This window comes from Anastrepha ludens, chromosome 6 (genome assembly GCF_028408465.1).
Source record: "Anastrepha ludens isolate Willacy chromosome 6, idAnaLude1.1, whole genome shotgun sequence".
NCBI lineage: Eukaryota > Metazoa > Arthropoda > Insecta > Diptera > Tephritidae > Anastrepha > Anastrepha ludens.
The window spans coordinates 121,475,912-121,494,022 of record NC_071502.1 but is presented as its reverse complement, the minus strand read 5'-3'; the positions used below and the strand labels follow the sequence as shown (position 1 = coordinate 121,494,022).

At 36.1% G+C, this 18,111-nt stretch overlaps 1 protein-coding gene across 9 annotated transcripts in view; it reads right to left on the bottom strand.

The window, feature by feature from the left end:
- The window catches only part of LOC128868305 (probable serine/threonine-protein kinase nek3), a 339,477-nt gene that overhangs the window by 57,802 nt on the left and 263,564 nt on the right, over positions 1 to 18,111 (bottom strand). For all 9 annotated transcript variants that reach the window (XM_054110227.1, XM_054110228.1, XM_054110230.1 and 6 more), the window contains one exon: positions 17,842 to 17,965. In XM_054110227.1, coding sequence (XP_053966202.1) covers positions 17,842 to 17,965 — 124 coding nt within the window. The remainder of the gene's footprint in view (positions 1 to 17,841; positions 17,966 to 18,111) is intronic.

Sequence of the window (18,111 nt, the reverse complement as noted above, 5' to 3'; positions counted from 1 at the left end):
ATGTGTGCGTCTGGTAGGCTTGGCGTTTGTTTTTCTAGACATCTGTGCAACTCTGCAATTTCGTGTGATTGTGTGCGCGTACGTGTTGGCTATGGTTATTAGCACGTCTGACATTGAGTGACATTGCATTACAACTGTCAATGTTGAGTGGCCCAAGGGGGCCCACCTTCATTTTTTATACACGTACATATGTATGTTTACAATTTAACCTCTTAATATTTTTTGTATAATTTTTTGCGAGTCTTTTTCTCCACTTTTGCATTCAAAGTGATAATTAAGTGAAGTAAGGCAAACATCAATATCTTGGACGCAGTACGAGTTCTCACTCGTGTCGGCAAAAGTCAGCCAGTCAATCAAAAGAGTAGAGATTGCTTCAAAACTAAAGAACAAAAAATTGGAATAATTATAGTGAAGCACCGAACACACACATCGATTTTCCAACGAATCAATTGACCAGTGTCCCACCTCCTTTTCTCAATGTTTTTGGGTTACTACTTTAAATATTTATTCTATTTTTTAGCTCAATGGCGTTGCGTGTGGCAAATGACTAAATATTTTTATATTGTAAAGCAGTTAGCAACAATGCTTTGATGTTATTTTGGTAACAGAATGGCGCAGAATTCAGTATTTACTCATTTAAGTGCGCATAACAGACGCCATGCGCTGAGAATAGAAAAATATTCGAAACTATTTATACGAAGAAAAATAGTTATAAAATTTGTAGTCCTGCTACTTAGAAGTGGACAGAAAAGAGCCTAGATTTTAGTGCTTTCTTCAAGGGTTGTAAACATTAATAATTTTATGAAAAAGATGATATTTAGTCATTATTTTGAGATCTCAAAATTTGCCCTTAATATATTAAACAATTTCTCAGTTGTATTGTGTTGCTCAGAAAATGAATAGAAATCAAACAAAATTCATTTTCTAGTGTTATTTTTTTGCTTTGAAATAAAAATTATTTTGTGAGCTTTATTTTTTATCGAAATAATCTTTATTTTAGGGGTTTCGAATTTTTCATCGAAGCTCTACTCACATTTTTGTTATTGTTATTTTAGGTTTTATGTTTTTTATCGAAATAATATATTAATAATTTTTAAAGTTTTATTTTTTTCGAAATAATCATTATTTTATGAGTTTTTACCATTTTTTATCCAAATTATCATTATTTTATAATTTTTGTATTTTGGGTCAAAACTCAACTCATGCTTCGTGTGCTATTTGCGTTTTATGTTATATTTTTGATCGAAATTTAACTCACAATTCGAGTATTACCCCTTTGCTCTGAAAGAAAAATTATTTTGTGGGCTGAATTCTTTTTATCGAACTCATCATTATTTTATGAGCTTTTATTTTTTCGCTCTGAAATAAAAATATTTTTTTAAGTTTGAAACGAAATAATCGTTTGAGTTTTATCGAAATGCAACTAAAACTTGAAATTTAATTTAATTATTTGTTGTAATTTTTATTTTTTTGATAAAAAATAACGATTATTTTTATATAGTTAGCTTTGTGTTCGAAAACAAAACTTATAAGCACTCATGAGCTTATTTCCGCCCCTCACAAATAAAAATTTGTTTCTGAGCTTTTTTTTTTTTGGAAGATCGAAAAACTTAACACTTCACACCGCACCTAAATATGCTTCAGCTCCAATACATACATACAGTTCGTCTGCTGTATGCATTTTCCCCGTTTTCCGCACTTCAATCGATCCTTAGTTCACCAATTCAAAAAACAATTTTATCTCATTTACTTCCACAGCCCTCAGCATACGAAATAGAGTTAAATAATGACTAAACGATAATCCTTCATCACTGCAGCCAACATTATTTATATTGCCTAAGACTGTGATGAGCAGATTGTACTTCCTTCAATGCGGTGAAGAAAAATTATATCAAATAAATCTGTGGGACAGCTGCTGCCACTCTGCTCTACCAATCCATGCCCCCGACACGAATTCACTAGAGCGAACTCTATCAAAGGTCATTATTTGTGTATCTTACACATTGCAATCAGTCACCTAAATACCCTTTAAATTGAACTTAATTCCTGTTGAATATCGATCGTGCCTACTGTGTACGAGATCACTGCAGACGCGCAAAGCAAGAACGTGTAACACAGACCGCAACAACATAAAAGGCTATTAAAATGTGTTGTTTTTTGTTTGTTCTTTTCTTCGATCTTTTTCGCTGCTGTTCCTCCTCGTGCGTTTTGCTCTTAAACGTCAAACTCTTAACAGCTAACTAAATACCACTAGATGAGCCGACCAATATTTAGGTGGTGGTATCTGCATGATCCATGCCGAGGATCACTTATACAAAATTCAAATTGTTTTATTGTCTTATTGTTGTATTGTAAAGCATGCTTTCAGTTGATTTCAAAGCTCTTAACGTTCTGATGGCATTATCGGTAAAGCATACGGGTATAATTTATCTACACATCGTTCAACCTTTGTTTGATCGATCATATCAGTTATATATTTAACGTTTGATGGGTAGTTATATTTTTTCTCCACTTACGCGTTGTCTGTGTTCCATTGTTGTTACGCGCTATACTTATATTGATTGTGTGGCTATTATTGTCCTGCTTTTTTGGGTTTTTGAGGTAGCAAGTGATTGCTTGGCTTTGATTTGTGAAGTGATATGCCCATTGGATTGTCGGCTCTTCTTATGTTTTGTCTACCCTTGTTTCGATAGACTAAGATAGATATATGTATAAGTATAGTAACAGTAAAGATTTATTACAGCTTTGCGCTTAGCGCCAGTTGTACGCATTTTAATTTCCGGTGATAGTGCCAGTTTAGATACTTTTGTAGCGGGTGAATGTAGTTAAGTGATCTTGTCGAACTTGCCGATCTTGTCTTGTCAAAATCAGCTTCATTGAGGTATGAGTTTGCATATTTCAAGTGTACATATTTTATGTGCACGGAAAATATGCATAGCTCTAAGGTTTCTCTTTCAATCCCCCCTACTGACTTACGCTTGGTTTTGACTTAAAAAATCAGAATCAGCAGCAATCGGTTAGGAAATTGCAGTTAGTTCAGGCGTACACACTTTTTTCTTGCGTTGTGTATTTCCTGTGGGCTTCTACGGAAACACAAGCAAGTAAATTCTCCTGTATAAATTACTCCTTTCGGTTAGTTTAGTTAGGTAATAAATAAACGATGTTACCCCGTTCCATCACCTATTGCCCTTCACCCTTGCATACTCAGTCGAGAAACCGTGCAACTTTTGTTTGCGTTATGCAACGCGTGTGTGCTCGCTAAATAGTGTCTAAACAGTTATAGCATGTACTATATGTCCGTACCCCGCCTGAGGCATGGCACTCTGACACGCAATACTTGACGCCTTGCACTTTAAAGTGTTTAATTTTCCTGTTCCTTAACTCATTTTTTTGTGTCTCAATACGATTTTGCATTACCAAGGGCAAAACGTACATTAATAAAGCGCGATTATTTTTAGTTTTTTTTTCAACTTTATTGTGTAAGAGGTAAATTTTAGAGAAAAAAGGAACTGAACATTTTTTTTGAAGAAAAAAATGTGAAACGGAATTTACGTTTTTATGTTGGATAAGGAAGAACAAACGTACAAGTCGAGTTATTTTGGCGCCGTTGGCGAAATCATAAAAAAACGAAGGTGCTAGCTACCTTCCGCCACTTTAGACACATTAACACGCCACTTACTATGTAGAGTAGTGTAGAGTGTGTTGTTGTTTTTTTGTTTTACCTGAAAATAATGCTCTGACACGCAGTCTAAAATACCCACACTAAAATAGTCCGAAACATATATTTATACGCGTATATTTGTGAGGCATTTTGTAAAGCTCAGTAGTGTTGGTTTTTTTGGTAGTTGGAATATTTTGCATGCCAACACGCGAGCGACATTTCCATTTAGGTATATTAAAGTTCATTATGAGCAGAAGGATTCAGGTTTTTAAGCTGAAAAATTGTACTTCAAATGATGACTCTAAGCGCACGTGGAACAACATTTATCATTTATGATTTCAAAGTAGAAAGAGCAATTATTTAATAAATGAGAGTAACTATTTTAACTATTTTCATAGCAGTGCAAAGTCAAATAAGTCCAGTTGGAGGTATGGGAGTCAATTAGAAGAAAGCACAAACAGGAGTAGAAAACCTTACTCAAAATAAAAAGAAAAAATATCCAACAGCGCAATGGAAAACAAATGCATAGACCTAAGAACCATTTATAGAATACAAGTATTTGCGCCTAGCGACTGCAACAAAGGCGTTGGGTCTTCAACACCTCGACTTCCTGTTAATTTGGGGAAAGGAACAACCGCATATACAAATAGAAAAGAGTTCAATAAAAACAGGGCACGCAATGAGTGTCTATAACAATGTTTGTGTTTACTCATGTCTGTCTACGTCTGGAGAAGATGCCTGAAAGGTGTGTCAAATTCCTCGGAGCGCATATTTGATGAACAAATTAACAGTTCATTCTGACGCCAACGAAATAACAACAGCAAATTTAACGCCCCAAGTTGTCTTTTCTACTTTTAATATTATTGACTTTTATCGTACCTAATAATGATGGAAAAGTAGTTGATGTTGGAAATATGCTCATGATGTGAGGCTTTGGCTATACTTATACAATAAATAGTTTCGAGCAGACACAAAGGTGTGAATGTCTGCTTAGGTGTTTATCTTCAAGATGTTTGGGTGGGAATACAGGAGTGCATGCTGGCATGTTGCACTATTTGTTGTTCTCATGGTGGGAAGGGAGTGAACATATAATATATAAATATTTAGAGAGGAATACATTAGAAATAAATACTCTGCTGGAGTTCCATGGATTTTTTTTGAAAGCCTGGGAATACGGAAATTAATGAAGCGAACCGATTTTGGCCAGTCTTATATAAATAATGCAGTTCGTGTTAGTTTAAAAGCGCCCTAATAAAGCTTGTATTTGCTTACTGTACTCATGAATAATTCATATGGGGCTTGTTTCCTTGTAAACTCTACACATATATGACCTATGTTGCATGTGCGTTGAAATCTATGCGGTTTATCTGTCTACCACTAACTTCATATGCTATTTCTGATAGTTTTTTTTTTCACTTATTCTAAAAAGATTTATATGAAGTTGCATGCTCATCTGCCACATTTTACTCGTATGACAGGACTTTCAGTAGAATGTCATTTTATGTTATAGTGTGACTGTGTAAACAAAATATGTATGCAGGCATGTGTTTACTCGTGCATTGCCAATTTGGTGTTCTGTTTGGGTATGTGTTTATTTGCTTTGGGGTGATGTGTATAGCCATTTAATTGTCTTTTTCATTGTGCATGTTTTCATTTGAAAATTCGTATGTTGTGATTTTGTTGACTCTAAAGTGCAAGTTTCGTGAAAGGGGAGGAAATTGCAGGCATTACAGAGAAAAACTAAATTAATTGACATGTCAAAATTCATTAGTAGAATTTAAGGTGATTGTTAGGTGTTACTTTTGGGCGCGGCATTTAATTCCTTTGTCACTAACGAAACACAAATGCTATGAATTTATTTGGTGTGGCAGAGTACTTTAATATAATAGTACTTGTACAGTACACTTAGTGAATTAAGAAAAATACTTGAATCGGATTGTAGTAAGGCTTGTTATTTATACTTAGGAGGTCAAAACTAAAGTTGATAAACTGGAAGCTCCTACTTCTTGAATATTCAAGGTTTTCTGCATTTATCTCTTTTTCACTCATTTTCTATTATATCCCTTCTGAAATAAGCACGCGGATCGTTTGAAAAGTCCGTACAAAGTCAAAGAAATGGCATAACTGGCGCGTATTGAGATTATATTTGGGTAGTAGCATCTTGGAAGAATACAGACCGAGCTTCAGACAAATCAGTATATTTATTTGTGTTTGGAATTCGTTTGAATTGAAGAAGTCGAGTGATTTTCCTTTTCTATCTCGACAAGGCGCCTCAGCAGTTGTGGTCGCAAAATTAATGGAAATAGGATTCAAACTTGTTTCACATCTCTGCTATTCTCCAGACTTGGCACCCTCGGATCCTTCGGACTGCGATTTGTTCAAACGAGGAGCTCATTGCAGAATCGAATGCCTATTTTTCAGACTTGGACGAATCCAATTATTCGCAAGGAATTACCAAATTGTAACTGCGTTAGACCTTGCATGTGCCTTCAGGAAGATCAATATGTTTCTTTCTTTACTATAACCATTTTGTGATACTGTAAATCATTAATCTATTGCGCAAATTATAAAAAAAAATTAAGAATTAGAAATTTTCAACTGAAAAACTAAAACTGAAAAACTAAATTATTGGTATATGTTTCTTTTTTGATAATTTCTAAAATGATTTGGAATGGATGCAACTGCTACTAAAAATACAAGTAATTTAGCCAGAAAAAGGGCGGCCTCCTCATTTATGGTAGTAGCCCGGTGTGACGGATTCAAAAAATCGATTTTTTTTTTTCCATTTTTCGGAAGAAAAACATCTTAAGACACTATAAAAATTTCGGACAGAAATTTTAATTATTTTTAAAGTTATAGCTAAAATAAGAGAGCGCGCCGTAGTCTGTATGAAAGCGTGTGACACGCTAGCAGCAGCTGTTATCGAAACTTTAAACGCGTTTTTCTCAAAACCATGTTTTCGAAATTTCGGGAAATCACTGACTCAAAATTATGCAACCGATTTGGCTAAAAATTTACCCCGTTATTCTAGACACACATATCTAGATCCCGGACCTTTAAAACATTTAATGTTTTAATAATAAACTATTTAATTTAAACAATTTATGAAGAAAAAATTAGATTTTGAGAACTTTTTTCACAAGTCCGCCATTTTGTTTTTGTTTTTTTATTTTTATGTATATTTTAGGTTCGGGACCTAGAATGAAGTCTACAGAATAATAATCTCTTTGAATTTTTTATTTCAGATGACTTTGGAAGACTGTGTGTTTCCCCGAACCAACTCATCTTGTTTTTTTGGGAATCCACTTTGACGGCAAAAATTTTAAACAAATTAATATAAAATTACGGCGGCCGTAGCCGAATGGGTTGGTGCGTGACTACCATTCGCAATTCACAGAGAGAACGTCGGTTCGAATCTCGGTGAAACACCAAATTTAAGAAAAACATTTTTCTAATAGCGGTCGCCCCTCGGCAGGCAATGGCAAACCTCCGAGTGTATTTCTGCCATGAAAAAGCTCCTCATAAAAATATTTGCCGTTCGGAGTCGGCTTAAAACTGTAGGTCCCTCCATTTGTGGAACAACATCAAGACGTATACCAGAAATAGGAGGAGGAGCTCGCCAAACACCCAAAAAGAGTGTACGCGCCAATTATATATATATACAATATATATTTGTATATATATATATATATATATATAATATAAACTTAACTTTAAAAAATTTTTTTTATATACTTCAAAACACTAATAAAAACATGTAAAAACTTTAAAACGATCGTATTTTATTTTCTTTTTAAAAAAGATTCATGAAAAAACGTCGAAATTTCGGTCGTTACACCGGACTACTACCTTATAGGTCCAGAGCCAATTTATGGCCTAAGAAAGAGTAACTTCTCCTTCCTTATGCAGGAAATAGAAGAAAGACAAAGAAGATTTAGAGATTGTATGGGATTAAGTAAGAATAATTTTAGAATCCTCACAGGAATTCTAATGGGGCATTGCAGATTGGCTCATTATCTTACTAACCTAGGAATATACTCCAATAGAACGTCAGATGCTGTAGAGAGGAAAATGAAGCCGCCAAACATGTGCTACCATCATGCCCACCAGTGATGCTTACGAGTAAGTGGGACGAACAACAGAGTAAACAGATTTTACCAAAGAGGAAATAAAATTCCTTAAAACGCGATAAATACTAAAATCTATTAGATTAATTGGTCTCAGAAAAACTCTCTGAATCCTTGAAGGGTGCCTAGTCGGTTTTTTAGGTAGCAGTACTAAATCCGCTCATAATAATAACAATAATAATCAGTGGGGTTTGTTCTACCTCAGTCTTAGTGAATAGCGTAGTTCAGCACCAAATTTCTAAAAGTCCTTGAAATAGCACAAAAAAACATAGTTTTTTATTATAAAAGTGCTTTATCTGTCCGCAGCAGTATTTCTGTGAATATTCTAACTTTATAACCATATATTTAGAATTATAACCGAACAACGATTAAGGTGCTTTACAAGATCAACTCCCTATATTTCCTGCTGCCAATTAGATACTCTGCTTTTATTTATTGAACATTTGTGTGAAATGTTGTCTTTTGTGGTTTATAATATTAGTTTTTGCCTCTTTGCCTTCATATATTTATCTCAGTTTTTATTTTGCATCTGGCGTTTACATTTAATCTTTGTGACATTCAGTTTGCTCGGTTGCTTGTGGTTTCTGCAGCAGAACCAAAAGTGGGTTAAAGAGTCAAATAGGGGAATAAAACGCCACATATCTAATCTACAGAAATGGAAAGAAAATATGGCACAAAAAGCATAATACATAAAATAAACGTTGTTAAGCAAATAATAGCAAAATACTGGAATTTCAATAATACAGAAAATAAAGCAACCAATCCTTCACTGAAATATGTATCGAGCATATAACAAAAGAACCAGCAATAGATGCAAGGAAACTGGGATTTAGGCGTTAATTAGAAAGTAAATATTTTCTTTGTTTTTAATAATTTTGGTGGCAATTGGCAAAGCAATTTATTTATCATTGTTTTGTGTTTAAAACAAGAAAAAGACTTTTAAAAAGAATTGCAAGCAAAGTCGGTCAAAGTATTTTTGTGTTTATATGCCAAATATAAATCTTCTCTTTATGACAACTTTAATCCTTAATGGTGGGCAAATCGATTTCGAAAGTGTTGCATATTTACTTAATAGGCGAAACTCTTAAATGTTTGCCGCCAAATTTTTTTTTCGCCCGACGAAATTTTCAACAAGTGTAAATAGCTTCTTATTATTGATTTGGCTGCTATGAAATGTTAAGCCAGTGAGCTTAAAGAATAATAATGGGTTGTTGCTCAGTCAAAAATTAATGCTTCTGAAAGCAATGACGCACTGATGTCAAATAAAAAACCTGCAGCGGCTACCAAAAAAATGGATGTAATTAAGATAACTTAAAGAAAGTGTGGCTATTAAATAACGAGATTGACGCTACGATAAATTTTGTTTTGATTTCATATATATATATTCTAATACACCCCTCCGTGTTTTTTCATTCAACGCTCCATGCGAATCACGCGGCCATCCGAACCACATTTCTAGAGTAAATTCTGCTGCCATGTCATAGGGTACTCGCCAGCCGAATTCTGCCCCGCTATCAGTTGTTGTTCTAGATGGTAACGAAGCAACATGAGCGTAGACGGTGCCAATTTCTTTCGTATATCACCAACATAATCTTAGTTATTTTAAACAAACAACTTTTATGACCCGGTTGCGTCTGCAAATCAGCTGATTCCTTCAAAATCGCTGAGAGCCGGTTAATGGTCTGATGTTGGTCACACCTCTGTATTTTGTACATTGTGGGCATTTGGCCAAGCTCCTCTTCCTATTTGTGTTGCCTGCCGACTTTCATGCTCAAGGTTTTTAACCCGAGCAGAATGATTGTCACGCACGAATTTATTTGGCTACGACGGCCAAGGTTAGGTTAGATTAGATTGTACTTGGTTGATCCTGCATACCACAAGTAGACCAGAAATTGATCCAAGTGTTTGTACGGATTGTTTAAGAACTTAATACAGAGTTTCAATAATTAATGATGGCGTCCAAACAAAGACACAAAGATAAAGTCACTGAATTATGTGACACATGTCTAGATAGAGCACCTGGTGTTATTTTTTGGCCCAAGTTAAAAAGCTGGGTTGCAAATTATGTTGCACTTTTTTAACTGCAATCAAATTAGTAAACAAAAAAATAAGCTTCGATGTGTTTTTCCACTTTTAAACCGACTTTCTAATAAACTTATTATCTGAGTTCTCGCCAATAAACTTTCAAAATTTTCCCAAGCAATTCTTCTTAGAACTGATTTGTGTACTTCACTCTAAAACCACGCCACATAACCAGTTACGCTTCTCCAGCGACACTTCAACGTGCTTCATTGTCGCCTTGAAGCACTTAATTGCAGGTCTTCAAACATAGGCAAACATCAATAACAATCATGACAATAGGAGAAATTATAATACTAGTAAAAAAAACAACAGCACCAACAATAGTAAAACAGAATAAAAAAGCGTGGAACCAAAAAACTTCAAAACCGTAACGGCTGCCATAGAAGTTCAGCGCCACAAACAATTTGACATGAACAACAATAATGAAAAACAAGTACACGAACAACAAAGTTCGTTCTCTGCGCTGCTGATCAAGTGAAAGATCACTGAAGATCACCAATCAATAAAGTGAACGAGAACACTTTGATGCCCAGCGCGCTTTTTGTTATTTAAATTTTAAATTGTTTTAAGAAAAAATACCTCAGTTAAAGAAGAAAAATAGAAGAAAAGTGTTAAGAAAATAGTGGCGAAGCACCATCGACCTTTCCATTTAAATTGTGTGGGACCCTTGAACGCAAGCACAGTAGATGAACTCAACCAACTAGGCAGCCAACCGTTTGAAAAATATTGAAACGAAAATTGGCGCTTAAATATTTTCATAACATTGTGGACTTAAAGAATGAATGCGTGTAAGCGGTGAAAAATGAAATGGTGGAAAATAAAGAAAGAACAAACGAGTGCAACTGGTATTGCTGATCGACAGGCGGCGAGAGAACGCGAGAATGAACGCTGGTGCTGGTGGTGCTACTGCTGATGATGACGATTGTAACTTTCTGTCGCAACGTGGAATATGTAAATAATTGATATGTATACGTATGCGGTTGTGTGATTGGGAAGCGCAAGAAATGGTGAATGAAAAACGTCGCTTGTACGAGTATCCCCAATCGAACAGTCGACGATGCTCAACTCTTTCAACGACTGTGGGAAATAAAAATATGCCTTTGTTTGACACTTACTCGGCGGAAAAAAAATCTGGCTTGCTTTCTTTTTCACTATACTCGTATTTTTGACGGTAAACACACATGCACACACACACACTCACGCCAACCGAAAGCGAGTTGTCAGTGAGAAGCATGAACACAAGTGGGTGCACACACAAACACTCCTCGCTCAATGCGGGTCTAAGTAGAAATCTATGAGCCTTAAGTGAACGCACAAAGTACATCTACCCCCAAAAAGTACACGTGTGCCACTGAAAATGGTGTCAACACTGGCTGTGCGGTAAATGATCACCGATCAGCGTTCGATCGGCGCGATCAGTACTGTGAGTGACCAGTCGCAGTACAGCGCAATCGCTGATGAGGCTTGCAGATAGTGGTTAGTACTCTTGCACTGCAACTGCCACTGCCAATGCTCAACTACTGTACGCTCGCTGCACGCTTTCGAAATGGGCTGCCGGTGTTGCTGACTGCTCTGCTACCGCTGCTTCTGTTGCCGCGGTAGGTAGCGGAATAGGCATTCCGTTGATAAGATTTTTTTTAATTTTTTGTTTTCAAAATTTGATTTTGCTGTTGTGTGTGTGTGTGAATGTATGTTTTTTATTTTTGTTGCTGTTGTTAACTGCAATGTATGCTCAAATAGTTTTCATCGGCATTTACAGGCTTTTAGCTAGAAATAATCGATTGCTCCACCCGGTTGCCTTTGACGAAGCAGTGGAGGCAGCAGAATGGTGAATGGGTTGTGCATTGCCACCGCGTTTTGTTTACGCTATGCTGCAGCTCTTTCACTTGCTGCCCGCCGCTCACCTTCAACCTAGCACAAATTCTGTCACTTCTGCGTTTGACTCTTCAATCGTTGCTTCAATGACTTTTCGGTGATTTTTTCTAATTTTGAACATTTTTTTCTTTAATGAAGTGTGTATTTCCTCTGCGTGGTTACCTCGTTAATTGATAAATAGTTGCATTGCCATTGCTTGCTTTTCAATAGCTCTTTAACGGCTGCCATAACAGGTTCAATGGTTTGTTGTTTTTTTTTTAAATATTTTTCAAATTTTAAATCGATTTCATGATTTTTTCCTAGTCTTCAGGCAACCTTTTAAGCGGCCTTTTTATGCAGTCTTTCTTTGTATTTATGTGTATTTTTTCACTTGTTAGCATTATTGTTGTTGTTGTTGCATGTATGTGCGATTTCTCGGAAATGCATAGCAGCAGCGACAGCTTAGTAGTTTAGAAATAATAGCGACAACAACAACAAAAAAAACGAAAAATATTTATATGCAGTTTGTCTTTCTTTTTGTTAGGTTGGTACCATTTACCTAACGTTTAGTAGAATCCAATTGTGATCTTTGTTGGTAATGTAGGTGCTAAATGTTTTCCACATTATTAACACCTCTTTATAGTCCACTATGGGCTGCCAAGGCGAAAGCGGAGTATCGTGCGGGCAAGGCAGTAGGCCGGATGCATTTTTTCGGCAGATGGCTAACAGAGTTTGGTTGATGAAAACTCTGAGCTTTTGAACTTTTTTATGAGTTACTGAAGTCTGAAGCTTCGAATATACAGTTTTAGGCGATTACAGTTTTCCTTACGGATTGCGACTTTAGCGAAAACACAGAGCTCCATTAAGGTGGAGGTGGATTTCTATTAAATCTGTGTTAGAAATCTTTTTCCTTTCTTGAGGAGAACTCGACCTTTGGGATTTTAAGTATAATACGAGTATTTTTGCATTTTCTTCTTTTTGGTTTTTAAGCTGAGGAGTGAGTCTGTTTAGGTAAGAGCCCTAATGTGCAAGTGACAACAAGTGTGTGTATGGTGACAAATCTTGATATTATCGTTTAGAGAAACCTCACTTTTTGAGAGGCCATTAAATTCTGGGTCAATGTACACCCTCGCTGGGTCCGAACGGTACTTTATCCACTCATATTCCCTTAAGAGAGGAGTGGACGGGGCGCTCCATTTAGAAACATGGCATGACAAACATGTCTACGGATGGTTCGAAGTTGGACGGAAGAGTTGCTCTGACACCAAGCTCAAGGAGCTCCCCATCAAGCTCAAATTTAGGCTTCCGGACTTCTGGGATGGGCCTCGCGACAGCTCAGCGAGTACTGGGCTAGTGTGCAAATATGTAAATTAGCGAGATCCTTCTTGCGACGTGTAGAACGGGGGTGTTCGAGGGAACTTATAAGGCTAACAAGGCCGCAGCTAACGAATTTGGTGGGTATCCTCACCGGACATTGTCTGTTAGGAGTCCATGCGGTGAGACTTGGATTGCTTCAAGTTCTTTCTGCAGAATCTGCCGGGAGAATGAGGTGGAATCATCTCAGCACCTTCTTCTCAGCTACCCTGCTTTCGACGGGCAAAGATTTAGACATCTGGGCTCTCCCTTTTTTTCTACACCTGCGGATATTGCGGGCTTAAATATCCCACACTGACGAATTTCTTCAGTAGCTTGAAGCGGTTAATACAAACGTAGTTAGCTACAGTTAATCGTCATCCTCTAATCCAAAGACGCTTATTACTTTTTTCTTCTGTAGAAGGCTATTATTTCCCAAAGCTTCAAAAAATCGAAAATCTACTTCCACTTCGCTTACTTTCTGTTGGAGTCCTACCATAATAACAATAACAATAGTAATGATAATAATAGTAATAAAAGTAATAAGGCGATGATCCTTATATTTTTTGGCTTCTTCTGTTCCTTTGTTTTTCTGCATATGTTCTTATCCTCTAATGACCTACACCTTTTCAATACACAAATATCCAATTCTCGCTTGGCTAAAATGCCTTTTTTTCATTAACTGACAAAACGTGCCTTCGTCACAGATTTGTCAGTCAGCCTGCGGATAATCACAAACACTAACAATTAGCAAACAACTCTGACATTGCAAATACCGTAAATAAGTTATTCAAAATCCTGCCAAAAGTAAACCACGAAGGTGCCGCCTCCGCCCTTACGGAACTTCATTATATTAGAATTTCAGTTTTTTTTCCCAGAAAATTTAGCTACTTATCTCATAAACAGATTGGGATTAACATCAGTAAATATGGGATTTTCCAACCTTTTACAAAACCTCCTGCTAGAAAACCCCCAAAATGCAACTGCATGCTGAGGAATGCAAATAGTAAATTATCGCTAATTCGCCATGCAACAAACATCAGCAGCAGTTAGAGACAACCGGACGCTAGAAAGAAATTGGAAACAGCAAAGACATTGAGGCTGACAAATTGGCATAAAGACTTTTCGCACATTAGCATTAGAGTCAAGGCGTGCAACAGTAGCGACCCGAGTGCAATCAGTCGTATGTATGTCTGCTTAGGCCAATGGGTGGGTAATCTCTCTCGCTCTTTCAAGCAGATACATAAAGCGGAGAGTTTACCGTTTTCTTTTTTACTTCGATATTCATGCATATGCACTAATATACTGTGTATGTGTGTATGTATGTATCATACAATACATAATTTCTACTATCCCTTAAATTTTAGTATTCGCACCTGTTGCACAGTCGAATTTTTGTTTATAAGAATTCTCTTGTATTTAAAAGGACAAAAGGAATTTCGAAAACCCACAAAACAAAGGCATGCATCAAAGAGATAACAGAGTGACCGCATAAGCGAAAAAAGTAAATGCAACAGCAGACAAAAACAAGCAACGAGAAAAATGCTGAGCAATTGGCATTGTTGTTGCTTGTTGCTAGTAGCGCGTGCTAAACACACAAAAGACTGCATGTAATGTATGTGCGCATCCTTTACATTCACGTATGTGTTTGTGCGTGTGTTTTCCGGTGCAAGGACGGCGAGCCACAATGTGGCAGTAAATCATTCTATATTCACCTTTCACTTTGGTTTTCTGCTCCGCTGCCTGCTATTCGGGTATAAAAACAAAATGTGACAGAAGCACACAGCTGTTTTCGTGATCGTTTTCGGTGCCGTTATTGTTGGGGTCATAATTTTGTACGCCATTTTGTCAAGGTATTAGGACAATTTTTGTTACTCATCTTCATCGTGCAGCGTATAACTATGCCAGGGCATGTTGCATGCGGCCTATTGCACAGCCGGTGGGCCTAAGGTTGGCAAATAAAGTTCATTTGTGCCCATGCCACGTGCAATACGCTCGATGATGTTGCTAAGTGTGGCTCTTTGAATTCGGGTGCAGCAGGAGGCTTTCCTGTCTGCAAATGTCCAACCAACTCAGCCGTTACAGGATGAATGTGCAGGTGTTAGGCGAGTAAGAAAACACAACGGCTGTGCTAGGTGAAATATTGCGATATTCGCAACGGAGTGTACAGGAAGTGAAATATAGATACACACATACATATACATATTCATATTCATATAGCAGAATTTCAGTCCCAGGTGTTCATTTACGCCGTGGCAGTTATATAACATTTATTTTCACTCCAAAACATATTTAGAAGTTTATCTGAAACAACGCGGCAGCTAGTGGGGTTTTAAAACGAATTCTCTCAATAGGTGGGAATGCCACAAATCTACATATGTATGTTAAAAAAGCCCAGCGCGTTTATTTATTATTTGAAATTTGGATTTGAAAATATTGGTGTTTTACTAAAGCAGAAAAAAGCACAGAAAAGCAGAGTACAAGTCAATATAAAATCAAATCCGTGATCTCCTTGTGTCGTTGATTGGATTTTTTAGTTTTACACAAAATTTCTTTTTTTAATTTCTCAATTCACATTTAATTCAACGCCTAAATTTTTGCTAAATTTATTTTTTATTATTTATTTTTTCTAATTTTTTTAAATTTATTTTCCTGAATTTTTGAAAAAGTTTTTTAAATTTATTCTTCTGCTTTTATTTGAAAACTGTTCTAGCGTAAGTATATACTTTATTCCGACCAGTTTTGCGGGTTGTGTTGTAGTTTTCAGGTGAAGAAAATTATTTGTGGATATGTGTGTGGCTGTTGTTGATACAGGGTGGGCCATATGGCGTTTGCTTTTTGAACCACCTATTTTTTTGAGAATGGTAACACAAATGACATGTCAAATGAGTTCATAATTTACTTAAAGGTTTGACATTTACGAAATGGGACGCAATACGTTTGAACAAAATTGGAAAATATTGAAAACCTATTTCCAAAGTGGTGAGTCTTCTTCTTCTTTTCTGATTTTCACATCGGTGGATACGTCAATAAGCAAAATTGTCGGATTTGGTTCTCAGAAAATCCACACGTTACTGTAGAGAAGCAAATGCATCCACAACGAGTCACTGTTTGGTGCGGTTTTGGGTCTGGCGGCATCATCGGGCCATCTTTTTTTCGAAAATGAGCGAGGAGCCGCGGTTACAGTAAATGGCGAGCGTTACCGTGACATGTTCAACGAGTTGTTTCCAAAAATTGAAGAGGATGACATGGACGACATTTGGTTTCAACAGGACGGTGCAACTTGTCACACTGCCAAAGTTACACTCGAACTTTTGTCTACCGTTTTTGAAAACCGAATAATCAGCCGAAATTCCGATATCAATTGGCCGCATCGGAGCTGTGATTTAAGCCCGTTGGACTATTTTTTGTGGGGAGCCGTTAAAGACAAATGCTATGCGAACCATCCAGAGACGATTGATACTTTAAAACACGAAATCGAAGTTGCCATTCATGAAATTGGAGCCCAAACAATCGAAAATGTGCTTAAAAATTGGGTTGATCGAATGGCCTACTGTGAAGCGTGTCGTGGCAGTTATTTGAACGATATTAGTTTTTATTCATAAATGACAATGTTCAATCTTCGAAATAAAAAAAAAAGTTTGAAAAAATATTGATTAGTTTTTTTTATAGCTGATTCAAAAAGCAAATTTTACATGGCCCACCCTGTAGTTGAGAGTGTCAACCAATGTATGATCTTACGCAAAGTACACTTGAGAGTAGTAAGAGAAATAGAGTGGTTTGGGACGTTAAGTTGAGTTAAAGGTCATTTGTTGACCATAGAGATCGATATGATTCCCAGCCGTATGTAGCTTTCAATCATACCAACCTTTTGGTGAATTCAGGCAACCTCTCAAAACAGTGCCGGAGTTTTAGAAGAAGTGACCCCATAAAACTTTGAATACGCTAACAAAAAAATTCTTCAAAATAATTGCGTGGTGCTACGAAGCTTCCTACTAAAATATCGGATTCTTGCTGAAAGAACGTCATTTATTTATTATTAAAAATGAGGCTGTATCTGGCAAGATTTTTAGTCTTTTGCAATACATTAACTGATTGAAATTTACACAAAATTCATCATAAAATAAAAAATAAAAAATAGAACAAAATATATAAACAAAAATTTAAAAAAAAAGTCTGAAAAGAGAAGCTATTGGTCATTTCTCTTCTATAAAATTAGCTAGTTTATTACTCATTGAGAAAATACTTTTTGGGATTTAAGCTTTCGATTCTTTGTTCAATTTTAGTGAAATTCACTGTTCTCTCTTTGGATGTGTAAAATTAAAAGTACCGTTGATTTTTGACAATATTTTTTTTCTGATCACAAGAAGAAAATGGGTAGCACCGTCAATAACGAAAAAACAATCATCGGTATTGCAACTAGGACTTTGTTGCACTAAAATTTAATGGGCTATAAACTGCATACTAAAAATTATCCTAAGATTATGATTAAAAGTTTGAAATAATTGTCGAAAAGAATTTCAATAATTTTCGTATAAAGTTTGAAAAAAACGCTTTATATGGCTGCTGCTAAACTTTAATAAAAAATTAATAGGCTCTAAAAAATATAAGTAAAATGTCCAAAACTGCTAAAAATGTCGCACACCTATTTTATGAGTTGGTCACATATCCTTTACACCTTTTTTCGAGATCTACCATTTATTAAAAAAGTGCAAATATTCTTAATGTAAATTCGCTTATACAATAATATTTGTTTTTACTTACGTGTCTGTGAAATGTCTGTCACTGAGACTGTTCCTTCCGCAGCTACATGTATGGCTTTGTTGTGTGCACACTGTGACATTATTACATAATCTTCTACTGTACATAATGCACCCGAAATCACCACCTGGAAGCACAAGAAAAGTTTCGAAAAATTATTACACAATTATAAAAATTTAAATTTAAAAATTAGATTCAAATTAGTACTGTAAAACTAGTTTGCATTTGAGTTTATTTTAATTTTTGGCCGATAGTCTTAGTTGCAAGTGCCTT